Here is a 12,155-nt window from a genome sequence, read left to right on the forward strand (position 1 = left end):
TTGTAGCATAACATTGAATATCTAATAAATCTGCAGTTCCAAAACCTTTTTTTTTACGCATACCACTGAGAAAATCTAATACTCATTTTGAAAATGCATACTTCTTTGTTGCAGTTGCATAATGCTCAGCCAGATCAATATGAGGCTCCAGATAAAGATTTCATGATTGTGGCTCTTGATTTACTCAGTGGTTTAGCTGAAGGACTTGGAGGCAACATTGAACAGCTAGTGGCTCGCAGCAATATCCTGACACTAATGTACCAATGCATGCAGGTGAGATAAGTAACCTGTTTGATCCAAGGATTTTCTTTCTTAAGAGAATCAGAAACACTTCTAGAATTTTTTTTTTTCCTTCCTTTCTTAGGATAAAATGCCTGAGGTACGGCAGAGTTCTTTTGCATTGTTAGGTGATCTGACAAAGGCGTGTTTTCAGCATGTGAAGCCTTGCATTGGTATGTTTCTTTTACATATTAATCAATTAACTTGTTTTAAAAACTGGTAAGAGGCTGGTTTAGCCGTTAAGCTTCCTATTCTATGGGTTGCCTTTTCATGGTGTTGTAAGTTTTCATGTGGTTGCCTTCTAGGCTGCATTGTTTTTTCAAACATAGCTGAATACATAGCTATCCAGGTGATTGAGGGTTGTTCAACTGTATTATGAAAGTACAAGTACTTGTAGCTGTGTTTTTTTTCTTCTTCCCTCTTCCCCTTTCTTATTTTCTTCTTCTCTTCCAGCAAGAGAAGGGGAGAAAAAAGGTTTCTAGAGTTACATAAAGATAAAGCCTATAACAAACATTTTAAAATCATAATTTGAAAATATTTGTGTTGATATGCTTAGGTTTTAAAATCCAGGTTAATCTGATATATAGCAGAAATATAGCTCTTGTTAATTCATGTGTAACACTTTCCAAGCATATAAATAGGCTTCCATGATTATTTTTTTAAAAAACTTTTTTTTTCCCTCTGATCTTACAGCAATGGGACAAGATAGTTGTATTGTGTGATGAGATTTTAAAATGTTGTTTTTTCTAGCTGATTTCATGCCCATTTTGGGAACCAACCTAAACCCCGAATTCATTTCTGTGTGTAACAATGCCACCTGGGCAATTGGAGAAATCTCCATCCAGATGGGTAAGATTTATTTTTTCTTTGAATCTTTGCACATTTAGCATGGTTTGTCTAGGGGGTGTGGGTTGGAGGATTTTTTAGTGATACTTTCATGTTAAAATTTAAACTAAATTTGAGATTCTTGTCCTTGTTAGTAAGTTCAGTGTACCAGATCTGTTTTGATTATGTATGGTCATTTTCTTCTGATTTTTTTTTTTTTTGGCTTTTTCAGGTATAGAGATGCAGCCTTATATTCCAATGGTGTTGCACCAGCTTGTAGAAATAATTAACAGACCCAACACACCAAAGACGTTGTTAGAGAATACAGGTACCCAAAAACTGAACCATATGTGGTGAAGGGAATTAGAAATTTTTTTATAATGATTTAAAAAATTGTATAGGGGAACCACACCAGAACTGATTTTATTGCTATGTATTTGGCTTTTATAAGCAAAGCACCTCTGTTTTGCAGAAGCTCTTACAAGTCTCAGTCTTGATGCAAACCATCTATCATATATCTAGATTCTTAAAGCTATTGCTTTCTCACTTTTATAACATTTATTATATTTATTTATCATCTGTTTAATTAAGTATTCTTCCAATTTTATTTATGTATTGAATATGACAGATGTATGCAGTAACACTTAAATACTTCATTCACACTGATTTTAATATATGCATGTCCTTACACGTGTACTGTATATATATGTCTAGTGTTTAAAACAAATGTAATTGGCATATATAAAACAAATATTGAACTCTTTGAATTTACAAGAAATGCAGTATTTTTTTTTTTTTTTTAAGATAAACTTGTAATATGCACAAAAATCTAGATCTGTGATGGCAGTTTTACCACAATGTAACTGAAATTATCTATAACTTCAATTACCTGATCACTTAATAACAAATTTCAGAAAATAATTTTAATAATGGCATGCATGTTTTATGTTCTGGCCCACAGCTTTGCCTTCCAAATTGGGAGCAATCCCCAAATGCCTTACTGAATCAGAATTTCTGAGGCTTGTTTCTTTTGCATTTATAGAGGGCACGTTCTGGTATGAAGACCACCTTCCATACTTCAGCAAAATTTTATTAATAATTTGACAGGTTTCTGTTTTACTATTTTACTGATTAAGAATTACTTTTTTTTTCCTATTTGAAAACTGTCTTGTAAGAAAATGACAGTTTAGTCATTATACCTGACATGATTGAAAATTATGCATATTCAGTACTACAGTTATGTTTTTTGACCTAAGCAAGAGATAAATTGGAGAGAGATCTTCAGTGCATATTTTTCTTCTGGTATTCTCTAAACTTGAAAGCTGCACTTTCTCTGACCCCCTGCCCCCATTTAGTATGGAAGGTGAACTTGAAGGAAAAATTGCCTAGTTGTCTGGCATATTATAGGTACTACTTTTAAAAAAGATAATTGGGGAGCAAATACCTAGTTGTTGTGAAATATACCATGGAATAGTATAGCAATATAAATTTTCTTTCCCCCCACCCCTGCCCTGACCCTCTTCCTCTGCATTGATGGATGTGTAATACCTGTAACTGAGAGGCATCCAGTACTTAAATGTTTGCTTCCATCACTGTTAGAGAATTTTTGGAAGCATCCAAACACTGATTTATTTTATTTTTATTTTTTTATTCTCTTAATGGTTACTTTAAATGTGGATGCATAACTGCAAATAAATGTTGAGTGTGGTGTACTTATAATAAGTTTGTTGTGGGATATTGTGCTGCATGCCACTAGTATGTGCAAGAATATTACTGTTTTCTGCTTTAGCTTGCTATGTAATGAGCTATGAAAACACTTCCCCTATGGAAATGTGAGACCACCTTAAGTAAAAGTAATTACATAGAAAATAACCAGTACATACCAAAAAGTTGAGCTTTGACAGAGATTACTATTCCTTGTACAGACTGTAGCTGTGAGAACTTACAGATAAAAGTGAGTTTTCATTTGAAAGTAGCCCTTCAAAGTTTTGTTAGAAAATTGTTAGAAAATTTTAGACACTGCATATTGAAATTGAGTAACGTCAGGGCAAAACAGTACATTACCAGTGAGCTGCAGCTTTCATGGAATGAGTATGTTTCAAACTGCTAATATATCCTACACCAAATTTATTGGAGAAAGCATCATCTGCTTTATTGCACGTTTCATGAAACTGTTCACAAATGCCTGTTAATTAGAGTGTTGCATAGTATGTCCCTTCAACATAGGTTTCCTTTCTCTGCTTCATATAAATCTGCTGGATTTTAGTATTATTCATGTATTTTGCTTCAAGTAATCTTGATACATTATTCCCCACCCTCTCCTTTTTCTAAAGATTAATCTTTCGTGAGTTGAGCAAACACCATTAAAACACTTTTACATGATGATATTTTCTTTAGTCTGTCCCTCAGAACAAAGGACCAAGCTACCTAATCATCTGATGAAGCAATTTTGCTTTTCTTGTGTCCTTGGTATCAGAAGTCATATACTTATGACTTCTATGAGGAAGCCTTTTGTGAACAGGAGAAATATTGGGATTAAATAATTAATTTGCAGTCACTTAAAATTAAATTCTCTCTGAAATTATGAAGAAAACAAATATTTGGTGGTCTTTGAGAAGTGTTTCATTTATTTAGCATTTTTATATAGGCCACAATATTTTCCCTGTAAAAGTATTTATAAACTTATTTTTACTGATAGCGTACATCTATTAAAATATCGAATCCCGAATATTTGGGGGAAAAATGGTTAGAATACTTGGTGGTAAAACTGAAAATGGTTAATTCCTTTTTACCAATAGTATCCATAATAGTACATTTGAATAAAAACTTCAAAATGTATGGTAGGTAAATTGACTGTAAGAGATTACTCTGAAGAGGGCAGAATGACTGTTTACATCAGAAAGCCTTTGGATTTTAAATTGTGTTTTTGGTGTTCTCTCATTTACTACTTTTTCTTTTACCCTGGAGAGTATACCATATATGTTGCTGCCTCTTATTTAGGGGGTGGTAATAAACAGCACTGGTGAAATCTTATGTTTATTATCATACACAGATTCTGTTGGTTTCTGTTTCTGAGTTATTTGTTGTTTTTTCTTTATTTTTTCTCCTCCCCCCTCATTTGCTCATGTCTTGGTTGGCGTTTGGTGGTGTATAACCGTGATTGCGTTACCTTAGCAATAACAATTGGTCGTCTTGGTTACGTTTGTCCTCAAGAGGTGGCCCCCATGCTACAGCAGTTTATAAGACCCTGGTGTGTATTATTCAATCTTTTTTTTTTAATTCATTTTTCTTCACTCTCTTTCTTTCTTTCTTCTCTCTATCTCACTTTTAGATATATTTTCAGTTGGTTACAAAATCTCAATCCTTAATCATTGCCAACCATGTGACTAATCTTGTCCTATCAGGTTTGTGAGTTTTTAGTAGCACCGTCATGTATTCTTTATGTTGTGGCTAACGACTAATTTATGCATGGGATAAGATTGTCACATGCTTGCTGTGTTAAAGCTTGACTATGGAAGAGCATTTTAAAATCCACCAGAATGATAATACAATGCATGCAAATACTGTAAAATTTAAACCGTGCATTACTTTACTTAAAATTCAGTCTGAGGCTTGAATTGCTGTAAGGAATACATGTTTATAGATTTGTTATGTATAAAATAGCTTGCTTGCTGCTGTAAAAGTTAAATAACCATTCTGTAAGTGGTATCTGACATAATTCATACCGTGATAGTATTATATGTTCCGCTTCTAATAATGATAGTTTCTATAAATATTTCAGATACATGTTTCTTTTGTATTTAATGGAACACAGGTCACACTTTCTAACTGTATGTAGTGCAACAGGAGAACAAAATTCTGGAGATGATGCCTAATAGAAATACGCTAGGAAAGACTGTGTGCAACAAGTGTTTTTCTAAGTGTTCAAAATAGCATTTCAGATCATCTTATCAGTGTGACCTATTCCATCAAATACTGTCATCTAGTTCTGATTTGATTGAAGAAAAAGTAATAGAGTTAGCTAAGTTATGCTGTCCTACTTGTTAGGTGCACCTCTCTGCGAAACATAAGAGACAATGAGGAAAAGGATTCAGCATTCCGCGGGATATGTACCATGATCACGGTCAACCCCAGTGGAGTAGTCCAAGTAAGATACATTAATAGATCTTAACTTCTTTTCTTTACTCATGTGAAATTTAGTAAAAGTCTTATATGGAGTATGAAAAATTTTAGCTTCACATGATTCCGTGCAGTACATGATGTAGCTTTATTTAGAGGTCAAGGAGACCAAAATGTTTGTATTGCATTGCGCATGGTACGTATCATGATGCTTCAGTAATTATCACCAAGCAAAGGAAAGGAGAAGAGTATTACATTCAGTTTGTGTCTTTTACTTACAAAGGATATGTAAACAATGAACTTTGATTAAAATAACTGTATTTTGATACTGCTGTCAGGTTGTGTTCAGGATCTGTATGAACATAGAAGGCAAAAGTTGACATACTTAAACCTATTTTCCAGATGTAAGCTAGGCTTTTAAAACAAGAAACAGAACAAAACCAGTAACCACCCCTTCATTCTTAAAACTTGGGAAGTTTCTGTTTCAACTTCGTGTATATTGCTTAAATATTTAATATCACAAGGAACACGCATCTCTTGAGAATAAATGGTACATCTGAAGAATAGAATATGACTTGCTCTTTAGTCTCCACCCCTCTAAAGTAAAGCTATTCCAATGTAATATTTTCTTAGAGGAAAATGAAGGTGATTTTCCCTCTCCTCTGCCTGGAATTCTTCCTGAAACACAGCAGTTGAGCCTCTAGCTTGTTTGGAAATTTTCAGTTCATTTCACTTATGCTGTATTCTGTACTTAGGATTTCCCTCGTCTGCTGTCCATTTATTCTTTCACATTGCTTAAGGGGAGAGGGTAATTAAGGACTGTTTTCACTATCCCATCTCTCCTTCTCTGTAGTTGTTATCCTCAGTTCCTACCCAAAAACATGTGTCTTATCAACTTAATGATTAAAGACTGGTGGTTTAATAGTGTAGTAGGAGGTAATGAATCACAGAAGATGAACTAAGTATAGGGATTTTGGGGTGGCTTTAGTTTTAAGCCTGTATGATAACCATTCTATGCATCCCAGAAAAAACTTCTGGTTCTGCTTAAAGAAATGCAACAGCTTTTTTCCCCAACTGGAAATGCGTGTGAGAGTGTTGTGACTGTGGTCTTGAGTTTGTTGCTTATTATTAAGGTGGTTGGTTCATGAACTTGGTACGTGTACTGAAAGAATTAACATTAAACAAGTGAGTTGTGGGAGGGGAGAGTTGTTGAAGGGTTTTTAACTGTGGGTTTATTTAATCAAAAATCTAATTCAACAAAGCTGTTTTTACACTCAGCTATTTCTATTTCTGAACACTTAGGCATACAGCGACTTACTGTTATTGTCTGAATTAACTGGAAAATAAATACATAAAAACAAAAGCAGTTGTGAATTAGGATCAATGACCCTCCCTAGTTGATAAAATGTACATCAAGCATTGTTTTCAGACCTATAAATTGAGGTTTCTAACGTATGTGATTGTTTAATCTTGTAGGACTTTATTTTTTTTTGTGATGCTGTTGCATCGTGGATTAGCCCAAAAGATGATCTCCGAGACATGTTCTGTAAGGTAATGTTTTTAATATTACAGCATATCCTAATGGTGGTTGGTTTGGATCCTCTGGGTTTTTTCTTGCTTTCTACCTCCACTGTTAATAATTACTGTATTTGTGGTCATGGAGGCTTCTGTGCAAGGCTATAAATTTTCAGACAAAACATAAAAATTTTTTTTAAAATCTCTTATTTTCTTATATGCATTTGGTTTATTCCAAACTTTTTTTAATGGTATTGAAAAGTTCACTTGAGATCTTATTCGAAGGGATAATTACCCTCAAAGAACTTTTCATAATGTCCAGCCTACTATGTTTTGCCTGCATTTGGAAGAACAGGGGGTTTTATACCACATTTAAGATTTTCTTCTAGAAAATGAGATTTGTATGGTTCAAGACTTTTTTGCCAAAAGTGCCTACTTTATTTTGGAGAAATGTCTAGAAAATTGCAAATTAAAAATATTGCATAGTATCCTGATCTGTTTCTCTTACTCCTGCTGAAAGTAAGTTCTCTGGATTGCTTAATCATCCTCAGAATACCTCTTGGAAGAAAAACTTTTAAGAAACTAACACATAGTTATACCTAAGAATACATCCCTAGACAAAGTGTCAGTAGAATTTAAGTGAAAGGACTGTTTGCCTTGTGTAAATTAAGCAAAGAAAAACAGCCCACCCAGAGTGTAATATATTGTGCTTTGGTACTAGTGTCCTAGGTATGTTTTTTTTTAAAAAAAAAAGGGAAAGAGAAGAGAAAAGAAAAAAGAACTTATTTCAGTTTCATGAACAGATGCTGTTACTGTTCAGTAGTGTGGCTTCCCTCATAGTTGTAAAGTGAAATATCTGTTTTTAGGAAGAACGTATGTCAAAATTTCATGATAATCCTCTTAAAGCAGAAATGGAGCATATTCATATGTACTTACAAGGATCATGTGTACTTGAGTACACATCAGTACTGGTACTTTTTATTCAATTAATGCCATGTATGAACATCAGAAGCTAGAACTTTTGTATCCTGTCTTTAAGAGCACAGACAGAAATACCGCTGTCATAGTTAGCCTCTCAGATAACTGGTCTCCTTCAAAGGAACATCACATCCAGGCAGTGCACAGCTGTGAGTATTCTAGCATCAGCAGAAATACTTAGAAGCTTAAAACAAAGTCCAGGATGCTGTCTGTGATGGCTGTCCAAAGCAGTCAGTGTGTATTTCTGCAGTGGTCCTTCAGCGTTGAATACTTGCTTCAATAAGTTAGGCTCCTCTTTTTCAGATTATTTCCAAGTTATCCATGTGGGATAACTAATGCATTCCAACTAGACACAATGGTTCTTGGTCACTTGGCATAAGGGCATCCTTGCTTTTTAAACTGTATTCTTTTGTGCTTTTTGCCATGCAAGAAATGAGACAAAGCTTTTTTCAAGTGATGGCATGCATATTTTTTAGATTACTTCCTCATGGATACAGGATTTCTCTAATCCAGTTAGATGTTTTTCCAACAATAATTATGCCTTTCAGGAACAATGGAAAAAAAATAGGATTGTCCAGTGGGTTTTTTTTGTTTGGTTTGGTTTTAGCACTGGAACTGACACAGAAAAATACCACTTCCAAGAGCATGGGTAGATGAACTGCCAGCATTGAAATCTGACATATACCCTGAGAATTTTTTCACTTTTTATAAGACCAGGGCATCTGAACATTCTAGCTGAAGCTCACTTGCTAAAACTCTACTGGAAGATGATTTTAAAAGTGTTCCTTTTGTCATATCTGAACAGTCTTAGATTTTTAGTAGTTTCTTGGGAGCTGGATAATCTGACTCTCTGGGTTACGAAAGAGACGTGAGCCTGTTTGTGGAAGGTCTCTTTCAGGGAGAAAAGCAGTAAGTTAACTGGTGACACTGTAATGTCATATTGCTATATCCTGTTTAAGAACAGCTCTGCTTGAGAATGTTATGTTGAGACTAAACTTGGTACCGTGAGCTTTAACTTTAACATTTCCTTTTCTGTGAGGATGTGTTCATGACATACTGTTCCACAATTCAGTATCCTTGAATTTAAAAAAGAAAAACAAAACTCTCTTGGTGTTATTTTCTATGATGAGGCACCATTTCATCTGCTTTTGTTCTTTCTAATGTTTGCCTTTTAATATTAAACCTGCTGTTTTCAGAACTAACATACAAAGACATTTTTGATAGTATCATTTAATTTTCATAGATTTCACTTAATTTATTACACTAGAAGGTCCAGACTGAAACATGTACGGTTTGGGGTTTTTTTCGTCTTTCACTGGCTTTTGACTGTCACTGACTGTGGATCCATGTTCTTTCAAAGTACCAAAGATTTTAGCAGCTTCCTTTTTAATGACAGTTGTCTTACAGGTTCCATGGAAAAAACAGAGTTCTCACAGGATGCTTCTGTGTTTGTGCTAGAAATTGACAGGCATTCATTCTGTCACATGCTGGCTGCAGTTTTGGCTCAGCTTTCTTCCCACAACATATTACACATTTATAAAAGAAATGTAAATATAGTAATCTTAACATGTATAAACTGTCAATTGATAAAATGTTTAGCATACTGTAATGGTCTAACTCGAGGTTGTAAGTCAACTTACTCATTAAAAACACATACACAGATAGGTATACACACACTAATTTGTGTGGATGATATTCTATATGTCACCCTTAAAAAAAAAAATTAAAAATTTCAGTTAAGATAGACATTACTAGACTTCCTTTGTTTCTTTGTAGCATTTCAATATTAAATTGGAAAATTCAGATGGACAGATGTACAATCCAGCAATTTGTGGGTTACTGCGTATGTTGCTAGTAAATAATGATCATGTATCTACTGTTTAGTGATTATCTTGACTTCCCCCCTCTCATTTGTAGATTCTTCATGGATTTAAAAATCAAGTTGGGGATGAGAATTGGAGGCGTTTCTCTGACCAGTTTCCTCTTCCCTTAAAAGAGCGCCTTGCAGCTTACTATGGAGTTTAACCTCATGCACTGTAGCTGCAGTCCCATAATTAGAGGTAAGTACATGAATCTTCCTTGCTAAACAGAGCTCTGTAACGGACTTTTGCCCTTTTTTTCATTATATGAAACATAATTAATTCATCAGACTAGAATTTTTCAGGTGCACTGGATGAGATATCTTCCCTTCCTATAAGGAGGGGAAAAAGGGGATGATAGTATACCTAGATGGTGGTAGCTGTAGCAAAAGCAGTTACCTGACTCTGTTATTTTATTTTTGCAGAGAGAGAGAGAGAAAGAAAAAGTGAGTGTATGATACGCACAGTAGTGTATCAAGATAAGATTGGAAGTGTAGGTATAATAAAGTGCCACTTCAGGTTTAATAAGCAAAGTGATGAATGTGATCCTCAAGCCATCACAGTAAAGGCACAGGCTCCCTTATGTCTTATGAATTAGTAGACAGCAGACATGGTGTAAGCAGGAATGTTTCTCTAGGATAGGAAAGCAAGTTTGTTACACACTTTAGCCATTAGAAGTCAACTATACTCCTAACCACATACTAGATGATCTTTGCACTGAATAAAGGCTGTTATGCTAATCTGTAACTCTATTGTAACTGTAGAGCTTGATGTTTTGGGGAGGCTGATGTGTTCATTATTGCCATGTTCCATTTTGTGCACTAATTCAGAATTGGTTCAGTTCTGTGTGTCAAATGAGTCAACTTCAGCAAAGAACAGTGACAATTTATTGTAGAATAGTTATGTTATTATACCACCTTGCTTTGTATGCTGTCTGTGCACACGGTATAAAACAAATTTCCCATGTGTAAAGTAGTGTGATTCTGTGAAGATATTATTATACTACCCAAAAAAGGGGGTGAATAAAGTTTATTCAGTGAGTCTTTATATAAATCTGATACTTGCTGTAGAATTTCTGTACTGAAATTATGGAAGTGAATCATTCAATTCTGTTTTGTTGTTGAATGGACAACTATTTAAAAGTTAGCCTAAGATTTTGTCAAAGTTAGTGATGTAAGAAATCCTGTTTGAATTGCATGTTTGATCTGAACGATGGATTAAAATAAACCAATTTCAAACATTTACGTATTTATCAATGAGGGCGTTTTAGTTCTGACATAAGGGTGTTTTCTTCTTCTAATGAAGAGGAATCCAAAGGATAAGATTTGCCATTATTCTCAGTTTGAACTGAGGAGACACTATGGCTATCTTGATTAATCCACCTAAAAGTGAGTTGTTAGGTCAGTAGCAGATGTGTTTAATATTCTTTCTCAATGTCATAACTGCCTCATAATTTTGTGCTAAAAATGGAAAACTTGTTAGAATATATAGGACTGCTTTTATCTTAAATCTAAGCTTAGCCACAATAGTGGAACTGTCAGTTTAGCTTTAAAGTGTACATTGTTGTTTCATGAATAATCATTTTCCTGATATAAGTGGGCTTTTTTCTTAAACAGAATTAAAAGGGAAAATCTAGGCATAAATTCATTTTTAATCAAAGGTTGGCATCTAATGCTTAAAAAAGGCAAAAAAGTTCTTTGTTTATGCATGGATCTGTCAGTTAAGGTTTAAGGTAAGATGTAACTATACCTTTGTCTTTTCCTTTTACAGGTCCTTCAGTCTGGGAGACTATGAGGGAGCCTCTGCACCCAGGGAAAATGCTACCCTTTACTGGGGGGAAGGGTAAACCAGTAGGGAATACAGTACAATCCCAACCCTACTGGGAGGGGCGGGAGGGAGGTGTTGCCGTCACTGTATTAAGTCGATGTTGGGAAATGTTTTAACATCTGGAGCCTTTGTGGGTGGAAATCTGTCTCCTATTACAACTCTGCACTGGATGTGAAGAAGAAAAAAAAAAAAAGAAAAAAAAAAGAATCTAGTCACAAAACAGCACATTTTGGAACATTGTGGGGAATTGTACCAAAATAAGAACCATATAATTGAACCATAGGGATACGTAAAGAGGAAAACTATTTTGCGCACAATAAAGGAAACCTAAGAACGGGGGTCACAAACAGTAAAAGGCTTTCTTTTTTCTTTTATGTTTTTTAAGTAAGGGTTTTCTACATTATTTCATCTTGCTTGATGGGATTCCTAGGTATTTGCATGTTAATGAAGAACTACACAAATGAAGTTAGTACAGTTAAAATGCAGCTTGTGTCTGTACTAGGAGCAGGCACTTGCAGTGTCCAATATAGAAACCCCATCATAACTTAATAAAGTTAACTTGGACAAAATGAAGCAACCTGCAAGCTGCCAAATAAGTCACTCCTTTCATTTTTGGGGGAAGGGGAGGGACATTTCAAAAGAAAGATTGACATCTTAATTTTTACATTAAAAAAATTAAAGTAGTGGATATGATTTGATTATTGTACTTCATTAGATTTAATTTCTAGAGTAAGGCATTATTCTTAACGTGCA

The 12,155-nt window shown here is 34.6% G+C and overlaps 1 protein-coding gene across 1 annotated transcript in view; it reads left to right on the forward strand.

Annotated features, from left to right (window-relative positions):
- TNPO1 (transportin 1) overlaps nt 1-11,609 on the forward strand; it is a 55,295-nt gene extending 43,686 nt beyond the window's left edge. The window contains exons 17-25 of the mRNA XM_075741051.1: nt 115-273; nt 365-452; nt 1,030-1,128; nt 1,337-1,432; nt 4,279-4,354; nt 5,152-5,251; nt 6,700-6,774; nt 9,634-9,776; nt 11,346-11,609. Coding sequence (XP_075597166.1) covers nt 115-273; nt 365-452; nt 1,030-1,128; nt 1,337-1,432; nt 4,279-4,354; nt 5,152-5,251; nt 6,700-6,774; nt 9,634-9,741 — 801 coding nt within the window. The 3' untranslated portion in view covers nt 9,742-9,776; nt 11,346-11,609. The remainder of the gene's footprint in view (nt 1-114; nt 274-364; nt 453-1,029; nt 1,129-1,336; nt 1,433-4,278; nt 4,355-5,151; nt 5,252-6,699; nt 6,775-9,633; nt 9,777-11,345) is intronic.
- Nucleotides 11,610-12,155: the final 546 nt, after the last annotated feature.

Source organism: Balearica regulorum, chromosome Z (assembly GCF_011004875.1).
Source record: "Balearica regulorum gibbericeps isolate bBalReg1 chromosome Z, bBalReg1.pri, whole genome shotgun sequence".
Lineage (NCBI taxonomy): Eukaryota > Metazoa > Chordata > Aves > Gruiformes > Gruidae > Balearica > Balearica regulorum.